The sequence below is a fragment of the Sciurus carolinensis genome, chromosome 2, assembly GCF_902686445.1.
Source record: "Sciurus carolinensis chromosome 2, mSciCar1.2, whole genome shotgun sequence".
In the NCBI taxonomy this organism is placed as follows: domain Eukaryota; kingdom Metazoa; phylum Chordata; class Mammalia; order Rodentia; family Sciuridae; genus Sciurus; species Sciurus carolinensis.
Genome location: NC_062214.1, coordinates 51,241,440 through 51,264,823, shown reverse-complemented (window position 1 = coordinate 51,264,823; position 23,384 = coordinate 51,241,440). Strand labels below are relative to the sequence as shown.

Below are 23,384 nucleotides of genomic sequence, written 5' to 3'. Positions count from 1 at the left end.
GGAGGAACAATTTTTAAACTAGTGCATCTGATAATACATCTGAGAAATTTTTTAAACTGGTATAGGTGGTTGCACATGCATGTAATACCAGCGACTCAGGAGGTTGAGGCAGGATAACTGCAAGTTCAAGACCAGCCTCAACAATTGAGACCTTGACTCAAAATAAAATATAAAAAGGACTAGGGATAGAGCTCATTGGGACAGCACCCTTAGGTTCAATCCTCAGTACCACAAAAATAAAATAAAGTGGTATGGAGAACTGAAAAAAGAAAGAAAATGAGAAAGGAAAGAAAGGTGAGGACAGTGAGAGAAACACTGGTATAGACACTCACTTGAGAGAGAACCCCAGGTCTGAGGAGGCCAGCTCAGAACTATCTGTAGCTGCATCTTCATTGGATGGTGTCTTTGGAGATGCCCCTTCCTTGGGAGTGCAAGTTGTCTGGCCACAGGAGATTGAAGATGGAAGGCACAGCAAGGACTTCATGACAGCCGATGACACCTGGCTGCTGATGGAGTAGAGCTTACTGGTCCTTTCATCAAACGATTTTGTCTCACAAGATTGGGTCCTAGTCAAGGGGAAACTGCGTGCCCGCTGACTTGGCATCTTGAGGACTGGGCCTTGAGAGTCCTCAATCTGTGTGGACAGCAGCCTCGAGAGAGGGTCAGGGTCAAGGGAGAGGGCTTTCTGACGGGGCTGCTGTCCTGGGGGAGGGGACTCAGACACACCTGCATCACTGGCCTTGGAGGCTGCAGGGAAACCTGAGGGCAGCTGCTCCTGCTCTGGTTGTCTGTGCTCCACAGAGAATGGAGTCCCTCGCCCAGAGAGACCAGAAAACCGTCCTCCCTCTTGCTTTGTGGGAGGTTTGGAGGTTTCTCCAGAGGAGGGTTGAAGGCTTAGTCTCTGGGCTCCTCTGTCAGGCAGTTGAGAGGAACCAAAGGTTTCAAAGGAGCTGATTCTCTGCTTAATGGAAGAGGAGGTGGCCCACGGGTGTGGCCCCAGGGGCTCCCTAGAAGTCGGTGTTGGCTGCGGGGATGAGGCTGTATCAGGTAGCCTTCTTGGGTCTGGAGCACGATTCCTCAGACCTTTTAAACTTTGACGAAACCAGGCTGGCTTAGGGGCCACAGGGGGCCCTTTCTTCACAGTGCTGCTGTCCCCTGACTTGTAAACTTTGTGAGCACCATTAGCAGTGTCCAGCTTTGGTGAGGTCCCGTCTGGATGGCTCTGTGCCCCATCTTCTTCACCCAGACTGACACTGGGCTGCAGTGGAATGTGGCTGTGGTTCTCGCTCATAATGGGGCTAAATAAGTTTTTGATGCAGTCAGAAATTCTAACCCAAGGGTCTTCGGCTGTGGTATCAAAGCTATAGTCCATTCGAGCCTGCCTCTTAAGCAGTGGGTGTTTAATTGGGGACGCTTGGGTCACTAGGGAGGAGAAACAAAACCAGAGCTGGGCATTAATCTTATTATGACTTTTCTTCCTAAATTCTAGTTTCAAAGCTGAGTAGCAAAAGGGCTCTGGAGAAGATGAGCAGAAATGGTGGACACCAAGATGGGCAGCTCCAGTTGCCATCACTTGACTGAGGTGCAGGACAGGAGAACCAGAAAGGGGAGTTAACTTCCTAGCATCCTAATGTTCCAGCATTGAAGATGTTCTCAAGAAATGTCTGGTCTAATCTCTGGTATTTTGCACTTGAGGACTGCAGCGTGCATGAAGAGCCAGGGACCATCCGCTGGCAGAGCAAGTACGAGACCCCACACCTCCTGTCTGGCCACTCGCATGTCCTTTCCACTGCCTAAAGTAGCCACGCAGAGAACTCATTAAAGAAGTAAAGACCAAAGCAATTTTCTTCCCTTTTAAACTTTTAGGCCAAATTGGTTCCCATATTTGGTTTGGATGGCCTATGTCCAATGTGAATGTGCACACTTTTAAGAGCTGATCACAATGTTCCAGGTAGCTCCGTGACACTGCTTCTCAACCTTGGCAACATCAGATCTAAGGGTTCATCCCTAGTTCAGATTTGATGCAGCTGGGGTGCAGTCTGGGTGTTGGGAATTCCATAAGCCCTACAGGGGATTTCATAGTGCCACCAGCTCTGTGCCAGCAGGGACCTCAGGCATGCCCTAACATGTCCAGCCCTTCAACCTAGGAGGCACAGGGGAGTCCTCAGAAATGGGCATGGAACTGGCATCGCATCTGCATGGGCATAGAAGAATTTGCCCCAATTGTCTTTCTCAGGGATAGGAAAAGTTTGGCCCCTGAGCTCCAGTGTCAAGAAACAAGTCGACACGTGACCCTGCCGTGTTTCCCACATACCATATTTCTTTGATTAAGCATATGCTGCTTTGGCTGTGTGCTTCTAAGCGAGATGCTTGATGCCAGAATGCAACCCAGTTTAAGAAACACTGTTCTGCTCTATCCCTTGTCTCAATGCCAGGTCACCAGGGCTGTGTTGATGCTCTCTGCTCAATCTGAAAGCCCTGGGTGGCAATGAATGACCCCAGGACTCAGACAAGTGAATACAGTCTTCTTGTTCTGTTTTGCATTTATAAATTGTTCAGCAGTTAGGGGCTCCTGTGCTGAGATGTGGGAGTCAAAGTTTCTACAGGCAAGACCTTTGCAAGCTGGGGAAGACTAACAGGTGCACCTGTCTGGCTGAGATGTGCTGGATCTTTCTATTCATAATGTTCCTTAACTCTCCAGGAGCCTGTCACGAGCTTTTTGGTAGTATTTCTCAACTAGGCATATGGTTTGTAGCCTACATTTTTATTTCTCTGTGGTAACTTGCAGTTCCTTATAGCAGAAACTTGCCTGTCTCATCCCTTTCTCTCTCTCTCCTCCAGCACCAAGCATAAGGGCCTCTGGAATCCAGCATTTGGCATGTGCTTGCTGAATTGAATCATGTGTTGGATTCCTATGAGATCTTCCATACCTTGCTGATGAGCCAACTGAGGCTCTCAAAGGCAGAATAGGTGTCCAGAATCACAGTTAATGATGGGTGATTCAGGATTTCCCAACTCCAAATCCTACGCTTTCTAGCAAGCCATGAATACTCGGGTAATGTCTTAGCACTGCTCAATGTACCATGGGGGACACACATTTGCTATCCACCTTGTGGATATGATGAACACCAACAAAATGCTACTTATACGTCTCTGACACTATGTTCTCCAACTGGGAAAGACTGAAAGCAGCATGCTAGATGTTAGCACTCCACAGGTGGCTGCCCCCATGATGGTTGAGTGGGTGTGTCTTTGGACCTCTTCCCAAGGGCCCTATTCTCCTATTGCCTTCCTGGATTCTTCTGCATTCTCACCACAACCACTGCGGCATCACTGATACAATCTGGAAATTTTTTAGCCTGGACAGCATCCATTGTTCTGCTGTCCCAAAGCCCCAGACTCCTGATGGCTTATCAGCCTGAGCCACCAGACATGTCAATGCAGAAAACTGATCCTCAGACCAAGTTCCAGCTCTTACTTTATCACTGGACCTTTCTCCAGGGGGCCCTTCCTTCTAGAAGATCTCCATGAAAGCTTACCTGGACTGGTTCTTCTCCTCCCTGGCTCACCCTCCGTGGAGGACGCCGTCAGAGGGCCTACTCCAGGTCCTGAGCAGCAGGCAGCAGCACCCTGGCTTCTCCCTGCTGTGTCTTCCTGTGGCAGCAGTGGTGACAGCAGCTCTCTGACTTCCTGTGGTGTAAACAGGAAGCAAGATTGTGTCAAAACGGTAGCCTCCAGCTGTGAGAAGGCCAGGCACACTTTGATTAGGACTGGAGGGCGGATATTGAGCTGCCTTTAATGGAAAATTCATCAGCAGCCTTGTAAAGAGGGTTCTTTCCTCCACGGTGCCACCATGGCAGAACTGGCCCTTCCTGGAGCCCCAGACAACCTGGCATCCAGTACATGGCTCTGGAAGCAGGGGGTACCAGCTGTCTTCCAGAGGTAGAGGAGGCTTCACCAAAGAGGTGTTTTTAGTCTCATTTTTGAAAAAAGAGTAATAATTTTACAGAGAAGCTAAATAAGAGTGTACTAGAGAAATAGACCAACCAAGCATGATACCCTCCCAGAAAAAAAAAGAATTGAAAGGCAGACATCATCACAATGATGCTTCTTATATTCCATCATCTGCAAAAGAAACACTTCACTGTGCTGTGGTGACCTCTGCGTTGTATTGGTTCCAGAGTCATGTAACACTGGGTCATTTGACAAGGCTGCAGGCCTCCCTGCAGAGAGGCAGGAAAGATGGAGGAGCACATGCATGCATCCTCTGGGACCACACATGCCCACAGTCTGAGATCCACATCAACAAGAAACATTTTTTGGGAAGGAAAGATGTACAGAAGTTAGAAACGTGTTCACAAGCCATTGCATCATTCCAAGTTCCTACTGTAAAACTGAGCTTAAAGAGAGCAGTTTGGAAATACTGAGAGATCAACCAATCTAAAGGAATTTTTGGGCTTCTTAAACTAGTCATTCAAAAAAGCAAGGGTTGGCCATGGCATTGGACACTTAAAATATTAACCTGAAGGTCTCTACAACTCTTATCACTCAGGATGTTTCATTTCATCCCATTCTAAGTTCTGTAAAGTGACATCTGTCCATAAATTGTTGGCACTTTTTACAGGCAGACACAACTGATACCAATTGATACGAAGCACGGTAATCAAAGTAGCTTTATTTATTTATTTAAGGTACTGGGGAATGAACCCAGAGGTGTTTTACCACCAACCCACACCCCCAACCCTTTTTATTTATTTATTTATTTTTAGACAAAGTGTCACTAAGTTGCTTAGGGCCTCACTAAGTTGCTGAGGCTAGCCTCCTGCCTCAACTTCCCAAGTGGCTGGGATTACAGGTATGCATCACCGAGCCTGGATCATCAAAGTAGCTTGACATCTGGGAATAGATACAAATGTATTTTTTTTCTTTTAATCAATACATCTGATATTGCACCCTCCTCATGGGAGGTTTTTAAAATTAGTTACTGAAATAAGTTTAATTTTATATAAAGTATTTTTCTGACAAATGTTTCCTGGCACAGTGCTTGATGGATGAGTGAGGGAGAAGGAAAAGAAAGAAAAAGGTCTAGAGAGAGGGATTTAGCAGAGAAGAGAGAAAGTAATTGTTGTTGTTGTTGTTGCTTTAACACAGGTTATAGTTTGTGCTGATTTTCTAAAAAGAAAAGAATTGGTGTTTTGTTGAGGAAAACATCCTGATAGTCATTTTGGTTATGGAAGTTAAGTTCCCTTGAGTTATAGTAGAAGAGAAAGATTTGGGAGACATCCACAGGCCCTTGAGAAGGGCTTAGGACTATGAAGGAAAAGATCTACAAAGGGGAGTAAGGATTGGAGGGAGGGAAAAAGAAGTAGAAAGAGGTGGGGGGGACATTGTGTACACTGGAGGCACAGAATAACGTCCAATCAGAAGTGCCCAGGAACCGTCAAGGAAATTTTAAGAGCCAAATCAAGCAGATTGTTTCCTATTTCCTGTTGGGCTATAGTCCTTTCTTTATTAACCCCAGCACCCAGCACAAGTGTGTTGTGTTTATTGTGCACGGTGGAATAGATTACAGGAGAAGGCCATGTGGGAAAACACAGAGGGGACAGAGAAGAGCAGCTGCAGATTTGTCCCTGTGCTGCCAGCTGTCTCTGTGCTGCTGGTAGAGGATGCAGGAAGGAGCGGTGTACTGACAAGGCAGGACAAGGTAACAAAGATGAGGGCAGCTGCTTGCAAGAAAGCTCCTGTGTCAGCTCCTTGCCCAGAAACCCTGCTTCCTCCTCCTGCCATCTTACTTTGGGCTAGTCCCTGCCCTCTGTATGGCCCCACCTGACCAGGTGGCCCCTGGGCATTACTAGGCCCACTACCCTACTTCATTCCAGGAAGAGAGTAAAATCATGACCTCTCAGCCTGCCTGTTTCCAATCTTCCCTTCTCCTAGATCTCAGGCCCAAGGAAAAATGAGTTATTTGCCAAAAGGTGGAGACTCAGATCCACCTTGACAACTCCACCATGTGTTGGTAGCCAGTCACATCCTCCTGCTCTCTACAAGACTGCACTTCCTCTTTAGTAACCTGGTCTCATCCTATCCTCACTCACTGTGTCTCTCCTGGTTGAGACCATTCTCTCCCACTACCTCTCCACCACCACTCGGGGTTTCTTACACTCCTGAAGCTCATCAACCCTCATTGTAGGGAACTTCTGAGGCTTCATTCTACCTTCCCAGTGGAGCAGCTACCTGGGGAAAACTCATGGCACAGTGGTTAAGAGGGACCCACTAGCAATATGAACTTAAGCAAGTTTCTCAGTTCTGTCTTTGTGTAATTGGGACCCTCACCCTCAGAATGGTACATGCATGAGCTGAGATAATGTACATAAAAGTATTTAGCATAGTTCTGTGCATAAAATGGCTCCCAGTACTGCTGCTTCCTGTCTGTGAGTTGGTCTTCCTGTAAGGAGGTGGGTGGGGCTGTGAGGAAGAAGGTCTCTAAGGGGTGTGATGGGGGAATGATCACAGCAAGGAGCACACTGGGTCTGAGACTGTGCTAGACACTTAACTGGTAAAGTAGCTCTTTGAGGGAATAACTAAATGCAGGCTCAACTGACAGATAAGGAAACCTCGGCTTAGAGAAGTTGAGATTCCCTCAAGGATTCCCACTTTGGAAGTTTAAGCTCACTGGGGGAGAAATAGGGGCCAATATCTCATAATCGCATCTGTCTACTCACATTAAAAAGAGGGTAATTAGCTCTTGTCCCCTTTTAGTTACTTAGGCAACTACTCTTCTCAAGCAGAGCACCTGAGGATTTCTGTGCAGTGACCTCTCCCCCCCATCAGGGAGTGACCCTCTTGGACATCTTTTTGTCTATCACAAAGGGTGTGACAACCCACACACAGGGGACCTCAAATTCCAGTGGGTTATGGATGGGAAGCCAAGAGCCATTGTGCAGGACTGGGGCTTCCATTTTGGATCTGCCAAGCTTCAAAATCTATCTTTGCACAGTAAGTCTTCACCTGACTCCTGAGTATCAGCTTTTCTCTGCTGGAGCAGGAAACTATATTCTGCCACGGCTGATGCTCAGGAATTCCTGTGTGTGACACCAACTAGATGACACTCAGTCCACCCACATGACCTCTTACCTGGCTGCAGCTGGGCAAGGTGTGCCCAGAAGAGCATAAGGAGTTCTCTCTTTCTTTCAGACTCTGCTGAGGCTCACTGTCACTTTTAAAGTATTTTCTGGGTGGAGGCTTGGGCTTGGAGGACGTAGGCTTTCTCACCAAGATCTCGAAGGATTTCTTCAGTCTTAGAGGCGGATGGCCATCCAAGCCCTCCGAGAGGGGTGGGCTCTCCTGAGATGGCCTGGATGAGGCCATTGGAAGCACCCCTGGCTCCCTCCCCAGGGGCAGGCTGGGGCTGTGAGTGCTGCTTTCCCGGTCAGAGGGCTGCTTCTCAGCACTGCCACTGCACGGACTGCCCCCCGGGGACCCAGACATGTAACTGCTGTCACTGCTGGAGCGGACCATGATCTTCTGAGCCCTGCGATGTGGGGGTGCTGAGTTCTTCTCTCGCTCCTTCTCCAACGTAGGCCGCCCATGCCAGCTGCTCTCCAACCTTTTGACACCTACAAGGGAAGCATACGGGTACCTCCACAGCTGAGCTTTGGAAGTCAGAAAACACCCCAGCCTTGCCCTGACCGCTCCAGGCAGCACACACCACTCTCAGCTGTCTGCTGCTCAGCCAAGACCATTTTGTATTTAGAGCTCAGCAGCCTCTGGTTTGGTCTCCAAAGAGCTATATGGTTTTGGGTTGAGAAAATCATTCAAAGTTTCTGAGCCTGTGGTGAATACAAAGATGTGCTGCTCAGATCACCTATCAAAAAGGGTTTGGTGTCCCTCTTGTGCAGTGACTGGTGGCAGATAGCTTTCAAATGTCAGTTCCTCTAGGAACCACCTCAGCTGCAGACAGCTGCCTTGCCAAGGGGGTGGCCTAGTTCCAGTGACTGGTGGAGATGGGTGAGAACAGTCCTGCCATTGCTGCCAACACAGGCCAACCTTAATGGATCATTTTAGCTTCAGATCTCCAAGGGCTCCTCTCTGCCTCTTCCCAACCCTGCTTCCTCTCCTCCCTTCCACAGGTGTCAATCCTGGGGAAACCTCCTAAAAATATCTTGCATGCTAAACTCCATCTCAAGATCAGCTTCCTGGGGAACTCAGCCCACCACACTCCATTTCTGCATCTGTAAAATAAGGATAATTGCAAGGTTGCTAGGCTTGCTTTAAGGTTCAACATCAAGGAAAGAGAATACAAGGGAAGGCACTTTGAACCTTATACCAACAAGCTACAGTTTCTTTCCAGCTGAAGATAAAGTGAGCTCAGTAAACCATAGGTTCTTGCTGTGGCCCTCTCTTTCTTGCCCTTCCCATTTCTGCACCTCCTTCTAGTCCTCAACCCATCCCCCATAGTTTCCTGTACTTGGGCCACCCACACATCCTTGAGAGGTCCCTCTCTCTAGTAGTAAACTGTCAAAGGTGCTCCTTTCTCTTAGAATCACAACTAAAGCAGGTGGGAGTAGATTGAAGCCTGGTTTCTTGCTCAAACCCCAGTATATTCTGTGAGGCTGGGAGAGCCAAGTGAGCCCCATGGGAAGGCACCTTAGACTTTAGGAGAGAACCAAGACCAGCCAAGCTTATAATTCAAATCCTCTTTAAAAAAAAAGTTTTCTTTTGTTTCTTCCTGTTCACAAAATAATGCATCCTCATTTGAGAAAACCCAGCCACAAAAGAGTAAGGCACGGAAGAAAGTAAACACTCCCTTGTATTCCAATCATCTAGAGATTACCATAGTTGAAATGTTGGTGAATTTCTCAGTCAACTTCCCCATAGCATATATGTATCTTGGGTGGATGAAAATAGTAGAACACAGTTGAAATAGAATTCTATGTCCTGTTTTTTTCTCTCAATGTTTCCTGCACCATTTATTCTCTTTGTCAGTATCAGTGTGGTGACTGCACTTGGATGCTCCATAATGACCTCCCTAATGTCCAACAGCTGGGCATGGGAGCCAGCCAGCTGGGTCACTGTCCCAGATCCTCTGCATAATTTTGCTGTGATTTTGGGTAAGCGAGTCTCTCAGGGTCTCACTTTTTTTCTATAAAATGTACACAAAAATTACATGTTAAAATTCAGTAAAATAGAAATCAATAAATGTAATTCACCATATCAATAGACTTAAAGTCAAGAATCACATGATTATTTCAATAGATGCAGAAAAAGCATTTGATAAAATACAGCACCCCTTCATGCTCAAAACACTAGAAAAAATAGGGATAGTGGGAATATTCCTTAACATTGTAAAGGCCATCTATGCTAAGCCCATGGCTAATATCATTCTAAATGGTGAAAAACTGGAAGCATTCCCCCTAAAAACTGGAACAAGGCAGGGATGCCCTCTTTCACCACTTCTTTTCAATATCGTCCTTGAAACTCTAGCCAGAGCAATTAGACAGACCAAAGAAATTAAAGGGATACGAATAGGAAAAGAAGAACTCAAACTATCCCTATTTGCTGCTGATATGATTATATACTTAGAGGAACCAGGAAATTCCACCAGAAAACTTTTAGATCTCATAAGTGAATTCAGTAAAGTAGCGGGATATAAGATCAATGCACATAAATCGAATGCATTTTTATACATAAGTGATGAATCTTCAGAAAGAGAAATTAGGAAAACTACCCCATTCACAATAGCATCGAAAAAAATAAAATAATTGGGAATCAATCTCACAAAAGAGGTGAAAGATCTCTACAATGAGAACTACAGAACACTAAAGAAAGAAATGAAAGAAAACCTTAGAAGATGGAAAGATCTCCCATGTTCTTGGATAGGAAGAATTAATATTGTCAAAATGGCCATACTACCAAAAGTGCTATACAGATTCAATGCAATTCCAATTAAAATCCCAATGATGTACCTTACAGAAATAGAGCAAGCAATTATGAAATTCATCTGGAAGAATAAAAAACCCAGAATAGCTAAAGCAATCCTTGGCAGAAAGAGTGAAGCAGGGGGTATCGCAATACCAGATCTTCAACTGTACTACAAAGCAATAGTAACAAAAACGGCATGGTATTGGTACCAAAATAGAAAGGTGGATCAATGGTACAGAATAGAGGACACGGACACAAACCCAAATAAATACAATTTTCTCATACTAGACAAAGGGGCCAAAAATATGCAATGGAGAAAAGATAGCCTCTTCAACAAATGGTGCTGGGAGAATTGGAAATCCATATGCAACAGAATGAAACTAAACCCATATCTCCCACCATGCACGAAACTAAACTCAAAATGGATTAAGGACCTCAGAATCAGACCAGAGACCTTGCATCTTATAGAAGAAAAAGTAGGTCCAGAGCTTCAACATGTCAGCTTAGGTCCAGACTTCCTTAACAGGACTCCCATAGGACAAGAAATAAAAGCAAGAATCAATAACTGGGATAGATTCAAACTAAAAAGCTTTCTCTCAGCAAAGGAAACTATCAGCAATGCAAAGAAAGAGCCTACAGAGTGGGAGAAAATCTTTGCCAATCATACTTCAGATAGAGCACTAATCTCCAGAATCTATAAAGAACTCAAAAAAGTCTACACCAAGAATGCAAATAATCCAATCGACAAATGGGCTAAGGAAATTAATAGACACTTCACAGAAGAAGATCTACAAGCAATCAATAAACATATGGAAAAATGTTCAACATCTCTAGTAATAAGAGAAATGCAAATCAAAACCACCCTAAGATTCCATCTCACCCCAATTAGAATGGCGATTATCAAGAATACAAGCAACAACAGGTGTTGGCGAGGATGTGGGGAGAAAGGTACACTCATACATTGCTGGTGGGGCTGCAAATTAGTGCAGCCACTCTGGAAAGCAGTGTGGAGACTCCTTAGAAAACTTGGAATGGAAACACCATTTGACCCAGCTATCCCACTCCTTGGCCTATACCCAAAGGACCTAAAATCAGCATATTACAGAGATACAGCCACATCAATGTTCATAGCTGCTCAGTTCACAATAGGCAGATTGTGGAACCAACCTAGATGTCCTTCAATTGACGAATGGATAAAGAAACTGTGGTATATATATACAATGGAATATTACTCAGCCATAAAGAATGATAAAATTATGGCATTTGCAGGCAAATGGATGAAATTGGAGCATATCATGCTGAGATAAGCCAATCTCAAAAACCAAAGGACAAATGATATTGCTAATAAGTGGATGCTGACACATAATGGGGGGTGGGAGGGGTTAGTGTTAGGATTAGAGTTAGGTTTAGGGAGGGGGGCAAGAATGGAGGAAGGAAGGACTGTATAGAGGGGAAAGAGGGGTGGGAGGGGTGGGAAGGAAGGGAAAAAATAACAGAATGAATCAAACAACATTACCCTATGTAAATTTATGATTACACAAATGGTATGCCTTTAAGCCATGTACAAACAGAGAAACAACATGTATCCCATTTGTTTACAATAAAAAAAATTTTTTTTAAATTCAGTAAAATAAAACATGAATTAGCACAGTGTCTGATATTATAAGAATTCAATAAGTGAGATATATTATTAGTTATTACAGTTTCTGCAGATTTTATCATTAAAAAATAGTGGCTGCAAAATTAAATGTGTATAGGGAAATGCGTGTGAAAAGTAAACTAGTAGAAGAAAAAGGAAATGGTGGGGACCACAGAGAACTGGAAGGTGCCTGCCATATTTAAAAGAATTCAAATTCAGGTGCTTGAAAAATCTTGCACCTTCCAAACAAAGCAAAAATGTGAGGCATGTTTAGCAGGTGGAATCCTGGCTTTCAACCCTTGTCTGTGCACCAGGCTTGCTGTGCTGACCGTTCTCACGTATTCTTACGGTAGAGGGTGTTAATGCCCAAACCCTGCATTTCAAAGAAGATATTTCAAATCAAAGTTCACTACTTTCCTTACCTTCCAAGCTCCACTGATGCCTCTCTTTTCCAAACTTGATGTTCTCCACAGCCTGAGTCACAGCTTCTTTGAGTTGCTGCTCAGAGACCTAGAAAACATTGATTCCATTCTCAAACAGTGGAAACCCCTGCCCTAGGCTCCAAGTGCAAAGCCACCTGTGCCCCTGGATTCTAATATCTTTCCTTTCAGTCCATTCTGCAAACAGTTGACAAGTTCCACTTCCAGAAATACCCTGGGAGTCAGTGATTCCCCAGAATCTTCCAGATAATGTCCAAAGTCTGCCAATAAAAGAGTTGGGTGGGTCCTTTTGACTCTCCAAGCTATTCCCCACTTCTCGCTATAAAACTTGAAGTAAAGTAACTATTTCACAGTCTACCCCTGCAAGCAACTCCATTCTTGGCAATGCTGTCATGACAGTACCATATTATCACCACCATCACCATCATCACCATCACCATCACCACACTACTACCACTCAACATCATCATTACCACCACCACACCATCAGGCCACCATCACCACCACCATCATCATTGTATTCTCTGTTGCTGCCTCACAAGTCAGTAATCTCATTACAGTAAAAGTTAAGAGTATGAGTTTGGAGTCAAACAGACTTTTTTCCAAGTCCTTGTTCCTGCTTACAAGTTAATTAACTTTCTAAGTCTCAATTTCTTTTTCTGTAAAATAATAACAATAATAGAACCCACTTCACAGTACAGACAGAGATATTTGAGAAATCATTTGAAAGAAAAAGTAGAGAAAATAAAAGAAAGATAAATTGGAGTATGTAAAATTAAAAACTTCCAGGCATCACAGAACACAGATCAAGAGTGAAAAGACAATTCACAGGATGGGAACAATTACTTGCAAATTATGTATTCGATAAAGGGTCAAAATCCAGAAAATACACGAACACACACAAAAACTCCTACAATTCAACAATGACAAAATATAATTCAATTTAAAATGGGCAAAGGAAATTAATAGACACTTGCTCTGAAGATTTACAAATGACCAAAAAACACCTGAAAAATGTGCTTATCATTTGAAAAATGCAAATCTCAACCACAAGGAATCATCACTCCACACCTATTAGAATGGCTGCTATCAAGAAAATAAAACTTCATCCATTTACCAGCAAATGCCATAATTTCATTCTTCTTTAAGGCTGAGTAATAGTCCATCATCTATATATACCACATTTTCTTTATCTGTTTAAGGAGTTGGAGAATATCATGCTAAGCAAAATAAGCCAAACCCAAAAAACCAAGGCTGAATGTTTTCTCTGATAATGTGGATGCTAACTCACAATAAGGGATTGGGGGACACTAGGGAAGAATGGAGTTACTTTGTATTGGGTAGAGGGGAGTGAAGGGAGGGGAGGGGTCTGGGAGTAGGAAGAATAGTACAGTGAAACAGACATTATTACCTCACGTACATATATAACTGCATGACTGACGTGATCCTGCAATATGTACAATCAGAAAAAATGAGAAATTATACTCCATTTATGTGTGATTTATCAAAATGCATAAATGCATTCTGCTGTCATGTGTAACTAATTCAAACAAATTAAAAATTAAAATATAAAAATAAAATAAAACATAAAATAACAAGTCTTGGCAAAGATGTGGTGAAATTGGGACATTTATTCACTGTTTATGGGAATATAAAGTAGTTGAGCCTCTATGGAAAAACAGTATGAAGTTCCTTTAAAAAGTCAAAAACAGAATTACCATATGATCCAGCATATCCCAAAGAATTAAACATATTCAAAAGAATTAAAATAAGTGACTCAAAGCTATCTCTACAGTTCACATCCATTGCAGCATTATCATAGTAGTCAAAAGGTGAAAGCAACCTAATTATCCATCCATAGATGAATGGATAAACAACATGTGGTATATGCAATAAAATGGAATATTAATTAACCTTTAAAAAGGAAGAAAATTTTGACACAAGCTACAACATGGATACTCCTTAAGGACATCATGCTAAATGAAATAATCAAGTCATAAAAGGACAAATACTGTATGGTTCCATTTACATGAGGTACGTAGAACAGTCAAAATCATGGAAACAGAAGTAGAAGGGCAGTTACCAAGGGTTGAAGGGAGGGGAAGTAGGGATTTCTTACTTCTTGGATACAGAGCTTCAGTTTTGCAAGGTGAGACTTGGTGGTTTGTACAACAATATTGAATGTACTTAATGTCATTAAACTGTTAACTTAAAATAAGTTTTGTATCATGTGTATGACTCCCTCACTCCCAAGGCCATCACCTCCTGTGGCTCTCGGAGTGTCTGCCCCAGGTCTCCAGCCACATCTCTCAGCGTCCCTTGCTCAGAGCCACAGCATCTGCCCCACATCCTGGCCCTGTTCCACAGCTCTTCCATCATAGTCCTTCAGGAAGCAAGAGGCATCCACAAACCAATTGAGACTCTTTTCTTTTCTTTTATGTCCCAGAGATTTAGGTCAATTATTTGTTTAGCTTAAGTAGAAGCCTGCTTTTCTCCAGCATGGTTAGCTTCAGTGTGCAGTGGTTGAAGGGGGCTAAGTTTGAACCTGCTCTACCCTGTATATACTGATCTTCCCCACTATTCCATTACCTGTCCTATTTTCACTGAGTTTGGGAATTAATTACTTAACAGCAAAGGCTTTGGGTGGGCTTAAGTTTTAGCCTCTCCACTTAGTGGCTCCACCAGTGGGCAAGTCCCTTTTCCTTTCCGAGCCTCAGTTTCTTCCTGGTGAGTTGGGTGAGGGGAGCATACCAACTGCAGAGGGTTGTACAACAACTAAATGCAGTTGTGTGTGTCAAGTCTTCAACCATTACACGTGGCACACAATAAGGATTAAATAAAAGGTGTCAGTGATAATCACCAGGTTCCCCCAAATGATCTCATCAGGGCCATGGCATCAACTGTCAAGTCTAGCTCCAACTTGAATCTCATTTACCACCACTGTCAGACCCAGATCAAATGTCTACTGGGTATCTCCCTCTGGACATCCCACAAGAAATTTAACTTCGATATGTCCCACTCTGAAGTCATTTTCTTCTTTCCCAAGCCCATTCCCCTTCTTCAAGTCTCCATTCTGGTGGTAGTGTTACCATCATTCTGTCATCCAGTCTAGAAACACCCAAGTCTTAGGATGCTTGCCCTCACCCACAGCTAACCAGTCAACAAATACCATTGATTGCTCCCAAGCTTGGCCACCTATTGCCCCCTTTCCTGTAATCTCTTCCCATGTCTTCTGTTTCATTCAGGCCCTCTCTATCTGTGTCTTTCCTCCTACAAATTTCACACTCCACCCACTCTATACTGAAAAAAAAAATCTGAACGTGTTACATCTATAACTATCAACTTTCTGTAGCATTGCACTACATACAGGAAAAAATAGAGTCTTCAGCAATCTGTCTAACAACCTTTACAAGGTAACCACAGTGCCTCACCAGCCAAACCTGGTTCTTGATCACTCTTGCCTAGCACACTACATGCTGCCCCCCCCCAAAACTGCCTGTCTTCCATGACAGGTCCCTTCATGACTCTGAACTTTGCCTTCCTACTACCTGGGATGATCTACTTCAAATTCTTTGAAGAAAACTAGCTTCTAGGATTTCTTGCCTTACATACTCATCTCTTCCCCTTAGTACTTTCCTCTCTGTATTGCTCTTATTGCTCTGTCAGTCTCTTTATTGGGACTGTGGACTTCTGCAGGACTATGTACTGTGAACTTGTTCATCTCTATCCTCAGTGCAGAGCTCCAGACATTACCATAGTGTGTACCCACTAGACACATATGCAAATAAATCTCTTGCATATACTAACTGGGACCACAGGTCTCTATCTTCCTGCTTGTAACTCAGTTGTAACAGGTTGCCTGAGTTGAACCCATTTGCTCCAGATGTCTAGGACTTTGTTAATGGATCTCTGATAAAGTTATTTGGTTTATCACAGAAAGTTGGAATGGGTTCATGGGGATTCAGTTCAAACCATAGCCAGTAATATTCTGTTGTCATTCATTCTTGTTCCAATTTGGTACTGGAAGAGTGAACCTGGGAAGAAGTGCATAACCTAGTGGGATGTTACCTGTGGGTCTGGATGTCGGCTAACGATGATGGGCACTGGACCGGGATTACAGTGACTCAGGATCGCATAGACTTCATTGAGTGTCATGCAGTGCACAGGCGAATCATTGATTTCTACGATCTCATCACCACACCTGCAGAAAAACCAACAGGAAGCCATCAGAAAGCTAATGAATATTGACATTTGGAAGGGTACTGCCCTGGGAGCAGCCTGGGCTGTTGATGAGATCAAAATATCATAGCAATAAGTGCACCTCCCTCACTACTTAACCAAAACTCAGAACAAGGTGCACCAAAGCAATACATCCCTCACCCAATTCTTGCACAACCACAGAGTAGCCGATATTTCATACCCAGCTAGCTCCAACATGAACAAACTTCATCTGTAACTTTGCTCCTCCTTTTCCCATTTACACCCAATCAAGCTGAGGGCAGGGTTTATCTGATGTAACTGATTGAGCAGTCAACCATGATGTAACCCATCGCATCTTCTCCTTGGACTTCAGTGTTCTCATAAGTAGAATGATTAGGAGGAAGGATTGGATAGAATGTGCTGAAGAGCAAAAATGAAATAGCTAGGTAGGAAATCAATTGAGGTTCTTGCAAATAGAAATTTTAAAAGCAGGTGATGAACCTCATTTTAGTTTTAACATGGGATGGGAGTTACCAGCAACTGTTCTAGTTTAGAGAAGTGTCCCCCAAATATCCTTATGTTAAAGTCTTGATCCTCACCTTGGTGCTATTAGGAGGTCATAGAACATTTCAGAGGTGGGACCAAGCAAGAGGCCTTCTGGTTATGGGGAAGGGAAGGTAATGCCCTTGAAGGGGAGAGTGACACACTCCCATTCCTCTGTCTCTTTTTCATGTTCCCATTACAGGGTAAACAGTTTGCTACATATTATGCACCCTGCCATGATGTGCTGCCTCACTATTGGCCCAAAAGCAATGGGACCAATCAGACATGAAGTGGAACCTCCCAAATAACCAAATAAACCTTCACTCTTATAAATTCATTATCTCAGGCATTAGTTATAGTAACAGAAAACTGACTAACACAGCCACCTAAACAGTAAAATAAAAGAGGTAGAAAAGATAGGGGTGCATTGATACATGGAGGATTTGTGCAATTTACCTTCTTTCCCCATCACAGATGAGGAAACTGACACAAAACATGAAAAAATCTCTGATACAACCTAGCAGGGAATTTGACACGTTTTCTGTAAGGAGCAAATAGTGAGTACTTCAGGCTTCACAGGTCATTCCATCTCTGTCACAGTGACCAAGCTGTGTTGTTGTAGGATGACAGTTGTGGCTATGGATAATTCAGAGACACCTGTTTATGGCTTTCTTCCAAAAAAAAATTATTGAATAATCAAGAGGTCTGAAATTTGCAGATCCCTGGCCTCACTGGTTATCAGCAGGACCAGGATGGAAATGCAGGTTCCTATGCTGTTTTTCCTGATACCCCTGTTGTGGTCTGCTGTTCCCTTTTCCTATATTTCTGCTGAGCAGGTCCCCTTTCACCCTTGCTAAGAAAGTACACAATTTATTGATGTAACTAAAAGTTACTGTCATAGAGCTCTAAATGCCAAGGCAAGTAAAAGTTTCCTGAATAATCCCTACCTTATAGGCCTAGGAAGGAGACACTCTCTGTTAGAGGGTACTAGGACAAAGGCCATCCCCCTGACCCTGCAGTTATGCCCCAAGTACCAGCATAGAAGCTCAGCAAGTCAGCTATCACCCTCCTGCAGATGACAGTAGTAGTGTATCTCTAATTCAGAAGCTCCATCAAGATACCATTTTTTTTTTCAGTGCTGGGGATCGAACCCAGGGCCTTGTGCTTGCAAGGCAAGCACTCTACCAACTGAGCTGTCTCCCCAGCCCCAAGATACCATCTTATGCAAGACTTGCCTATATACTGCAATTATAGGAAAACTTTCAAAATGGAGCAGAAATCTCTTGATTTGGCAAAACCCAAACCCAATGAAAGAAAATGTACTATATGCAAATGTTACAGTGAGTATAAAGTAACAAGTTGAATTGAGATCAAATATTTTGAGCAAAATTAGGTCACTTATTGAAAAGAACATTTAGATTTGTACTGCTCTTAGAATATATTTGTAAAGAAATATGCCTGGAGTGCCTGAAAATATTTTGTTTGTGCCAGCAAGACACTGTATTTATGCAACTGATTTGTTCAGAGAACCGCTTTTTCTATATAGAGCTCACAGGCAAACCTTGGAAGCTCCTATTTGTGACACTAGGAATTCTATACTGCTTAAATCTGAGTTAAAGTGTGTTTACTTCACTTTCTGTTGCAGACTGGCTCTCTGAGGCCTTGCTTCTTAAACGTTTGTCACATACATACAAATCCCAGGGGGTCTTGTTAAAATGCAGATCCAGTCGGCTGCCTCTCTCTCCCTCCTAAACCTTTCTCCTTTCTCTCTCCTTCCTCCTCTCTCTCTGTCTCTGTCTGTCTCTGTCTCTGTCTCTCTGTCTCTCTCTCTTTCTCTCTCTCTCTCTCTCTCTCAGTGTGCTGAAGATTGAGCCCAGGGCCCAGGTGATGTCTATGTCATGTTGCTGCTGGTCCAGCCACTTTGAGGAGCAGACTCTGGGCCATGCCTATGTCGTTCTATGCAGCAATCTCCTAATCAATCTCCTGACATTCCTAGGTATTTCTTCCCTTGGCCGTGAGTCAGGGGTCTATTCAAAAACAGAAGTGAGGACATACCGCAGTCGTCCATCCAGATGTGCCACAGATCCTGGTGAGAGAGTGTGAACAAAAATGCCCGAGATGCACTGGAAGTAGGGGACACTGCACAGGCCGATGCCCAGGCCAACGCCAGCCTCTGCAAGGCAGAACAGGGTGAGGCGGGAGACGGTGAGCCTTCCCAGGTGTGCACTAGGCATTTAGCTGCCTTCAACACTGTCCATCAGGGTCCCTTATTTATCATGGCATTCAATTTAATCCACCCACATCTGTGGGGTATCCACTGTGTATAGGTGCTACTTAGGGTTCTAAAGTGACAAGGGCAGGCAAAGTTGAGTAATTCCAAGTGGGAAAACACTAAAAAGAAAGGAGAGAAGGAGACCACTTTGAACCTTAGAGGAGACGATGATGTTTAGGCTAAAATGTGGATGACAAGAAAGAGCCAGGAATGAGGAGACAGGGCAGAGCATACCAGAAGCAGAAAACAAAAACAAACAAACAACACACACACACACACAAAAAAAAGAAAAGATAAGAAAAAGGCCCAAGGGCAAGACAAAGCATGCCATATTACAAGTTCAGGAAGGGCATGGTGGCATGAGATGATGAATGAGAGGATCAAGGGCCAGATTAAACAGGGCTCTGGAAGCAAGTGCACCACAGAAACGATGCTACTCCATACTGAGAAGGCACGCCATGGGAGAGCTGTGAGCAGGAGAGTGTCGTGATCTAACTTCTGTTACGAATGTCTGACAGCAGCGAGAAAGAACTATAGGTGTTCAAGAAGGGAAGCATGGAGGCCAAGTTGAGTGGCACTGCTGAGCAAGACAACAGTGGCCTTGACTTCACCATTAATGAAGAAAGAAAGATCTATGTGTGTGAAATATCTGTTGAAGACAGATTTGCTGAGGGATGAAATACAGGAATTTAGTACACAAATATCAAAATAACTCAGATAGGTTTGGGCTTGAGTAACTGAATGAATGACAATGCTGTTTACCAAAACTGGGAAAGTTAGCGGGGACAGTGACGATGAGAATGAGGACCCAGCACTCAGTTACGCTCAAGTTGCACTTGTGATGCTGGGAGGACCTGTGCTGCAGAGAGTGGCCCAGGTCATCCTGGAACCCAGGAAGAAAGTGGAGCAGAAGTTAAAAGTTTTTAGCAGCATATAGGTGGTATCGGGCCATGGGGAATCCTACAGAATGTGGAAGGAGAGGACTAGAGGTTTGCTAATAGGTGACAGGATGGCCACTTCAGGTCTCAGAGTAGAGATCTGGAAAACGAGAAGTCAGCAGGGAGGACTAAATTGAGTGACCACAAAATAGAAGGAAGACCTCCTTTATGGTTTTTCACATGTTTTACAAAGCACTTTCATGAATATTTTCACCTTTTTCATTCTGGTTCTCTCCAAAGCCCCCTGCAGGATGTCATGGGCCATTGCTAGTGACCCTATTCTACAGGTGAAGAATTTGGGCTGTGACATGAACCACCAACGCAAGTCAGAACCCTAGGCAGCCTTCCTGGCTAGAGCAAGAGTTCCTCAGCCCAATGGGCATCAGAATCACCTGGAGTCCTTATTTAAAATGTAGATCCCTGAACCTCAGTCCAAACACTGTTGAAGCAAAATCTGTTCAGGTAGAGTCTAAGAATAAGAAGGTGCTTATTAAATCATGCAGGCAAAGACTCTCCCAAAGGTGCTTCAGATACCAGTGATCAGAGGAAACACCACTCCGAGGCCATGCCTTACCCATATTTCATGGATGTTCAGAAAACTCCCTGCAGGAACCCTGTACAGCATGCCTGTACACACCCATATGCACCTAGCACTTCTCTCAACACTGCACCAGGCCTCAGACACACAGAGATGTCTGAGTCTTCCAGGAGCTCCCAGTCCAGCAGGGGAGCTAAGACATACATCAGGCAGATTCCTATGCAATGAATTAATTACACAACCTCTTCCCCCCAAACTTCTACAATTCATCTCAATCCATCTACTTCTCTCCAAAACACTACTCCCATGCTCTGACACAAAAGGATCCAAATGGTTTTCAAGCCTCCACTTTCATCACACCACAGGATATTATGCACAGAGAAACCCAGGAGATGTGGTTCAAAGCCTGAGCTGATATGTCACCCTCTACTTAGAAATACTTGAACAGCTTCCAATTGCAATTAGAACAGAATCCAGTTGCAAAGTTCTGTGGAGTCAGCCTCTCTCTGTGGATGCCAAGCACTCTGACATCACCATTCACTCTGTCCACCTTACTTTGGTCATGCTGATCCTCCCTCTGTTCCTAGAACACATGACCTTCTGCTGGATCCTAACTCTGACTAGCTGCCATCCTTCTGGTCTCAGTTCAGTTGAACTTTGGCAGAAAGGGTTTCCTGGGCCCCGTGGTAAAATAATAAAATGCTGTGGACCCTCAAATGTCAGAGCTAGAAAGAACTTCAATTCTCTTGTCTGGGTAAGAAAACAGGGGCCCAGAGAGAAAGTAACCTGCCCAAGGTTACTGAGTACATTAGCTGCAGAGCTACAAAGCCTGGACCATTGTGTCCATTTCCTTCCTCCCACTTACCATCTGTGTTTTGTTTTATTTCCACCACTACATAAGGACACTTTGTCTGGACTTGAATGGTTTGTATTGAGCTTCTCTAAGCAGAGAACTCAACCTCCTGCCTAGCTCAGCCCAGCAACAGCCATGGGATCTGCTAGTTGAGAGCATCCTGCCCACCCTGGGCTGATTCCAACAGGGAAGCCTGAACTCAGCCAGCTATGGAAGCCCAGTAGGAGGCTGGGAGAAGCTGGCAGAGTCTCTAGTGGGCAGCGCTCCTACCTTTCTTCAGGGAAACCTCCACCATGACTCTATAATTGGGCTTGGCAGTGCTGGCAGGAGACGCAGGGCTTTCCAGGGCAAACAGGCTGCTGTCCTTGGCGACACATGTGCTGGAGCTCAGGGAGCGGCACAGGGGTGGAGACAGGTGGCTGCCCAGGGCAGGGGGCGCTGTCAGGCGGGTCCTCACAGTTAGGGTGAGGAGGCCTTTCTTGGCTTGCTGAAAGGAAAGGGAGAATGTGACAATACCCACCAGCCATGCCAGGGCAGGTGAGGAAAACTGGCTTCCATGAGTAACGGTAATAAAATACTTAATAAAGGAAATGCAGCTCAGTGTGTGTGTGTAATATATAAACATGTGTATTATTCATATAAGTGACATATATCACACACACAAAAGTACTATATTGTATATCATACATTATTTACTACATATAATATATAACATTATATGTGACATTGTATATAGCATTGAATACGATATATATGTCACACACATATATAATAAATGTTATATATCTATACATACATTAGTACTATATGTTATATATTATGTACAATGTGTATTATATTATATATTACATACCATATAAGCAGATATATAAGTACTATATATATATATATATTCACACATATTTGTGTATGTGTATACAAAATAGTCTTTTGAATTGAACCAACTATATGGAGACTCAAAAATTTCTTTTAGTTATTTCTTAAAAACTCAAAATATATTTGTAAATATATGAGTATAAATACATAAAATATCATGCATACTGTTTTAAAACAACTTTATAAATTTTAAGTAGTTCAAATATCCCTCAACAACAATCCTGATCACATTCTGATTTTCTGAGTAATGCCATTTTTTAACACTGTGCTCAAGATCAGCATCAGCTAGGGACCCTTCATGTAAAGGAGGGAACAGTTGGTGCTGTTGCCTGAAGGCCCTGGAGTTTGACTGGATATTGATTAGAAACTGTCACCTTGAACTTCTGCAAAGCATCCTGATGTGTTAGTCCAGCCATCGATTCACCATTGAGCTCCAGAATTTCATCACCTGTTGAGATAAGGGGAATAATTTTGCCCATCACAGGACACTGTCCTTACTTTGAACTCTGTTCTTACCACTGCCCAACCTTCTGTAGAGGGAAGAACAGTTTTGTATTCCCTGGTCCCCACTATGAGGCAGGCAGGACAGCAAATGGTAGCCTGATCTGGTCTCCACCTACCTCCTTGATTCACATCCACCCTCCCTGCCTCCCTGATGCTCATACCTTTGCTCCCATACATCATTTTCAACATGACCTGCATTTTCTGCAATGGTTATGCAGTTAAATGCCTGTCCCATGGCAGTTTCTCAACTAAAATGTACTTCTCTTACCTTCCTCACTCAACTCTCTCGTAACCTTTCAGCCTCTGTTATGTTTATCGTTTTTTTGTAATGCTCAAGGCACCCTGTACCTACCACTGTCATAGCACTCATCACCCTGTGTGGTAACCAGTAACCTGCAAAAATCGTTCACTGGCCAGGGTGACAGGAGAAGAACTTCTTCATATTAGATGATAACCCAGAGTCAATTCTGGGTAAGGTCAACAAAGTGCTCAATAGATGTGGGTTGAGTGTGGTATTTCCAGAATGCAGAGTAGACCCCATTTACAGAGGAAGAAATAACTCAGAGAAGTCCCAAGTTACAAGGTAAAGAGAATTAGGACTTGGATCTTTCAACATCAAATTTTTTCTTCATCACACTCTACCCCTAGGAGAATTTTTTT

The 23,384-nt window shown here is 43.7% G+C and overlaps 1 protein-coding gene across 4 annotated transcripts in view; it reads right to left on the bottom strand.

The window, feature by feature from the left end:
• Nucleotides 1–23,384, bottom strand: part of Il16 (interleukin 16) — a 121,260-nt gene that overhangs the window by 17,704 nt on the left and 80,172 nt on the right. For all 4 annotated transcript variants that reach the window (XM_047538711.1, XM_047538712.1, XM_047538713.1 and 1 more), the window contains 8 exons: nucleotides 22,595–22,668; nucleotides 21,615–21,831; nucleotides 18,799–18,916; nucleotides 16,069–16,201; nucleotides 11,983–12,070; nucleotides 7,135–7,616; nucleotides 3,540–3,690; nucleotides 333–1,422 (listed from right to left, as the gene is read on the bottom strand). In XM_047538711.1, coding sequence (XP_047394667.1) covers nucleotides 333–1,422; nucleotides 3,540–3,690; nucleotides 7,135–7,616; nucleotides 11,983–12,070; nucleotides 16,069–16,201; nucleotides 18,799–18,916; nucleotides 21,615–21,831; nucleotides 22,595–22,668 — 2,353 coding nt within the window. The remainder of the gene's footprint in view (nucleotides 1–332; nucleotides 1,423–3,539; nucleotides 3,691–7,134; nucleotides 7,617–11,982; nucleotides 12,071–16,068; nucleotides 16,202–18,798; nucleotides 18,917–21,614; nucleotides 21,832–22,594; nucleotides 22,669–23,384) is intronic.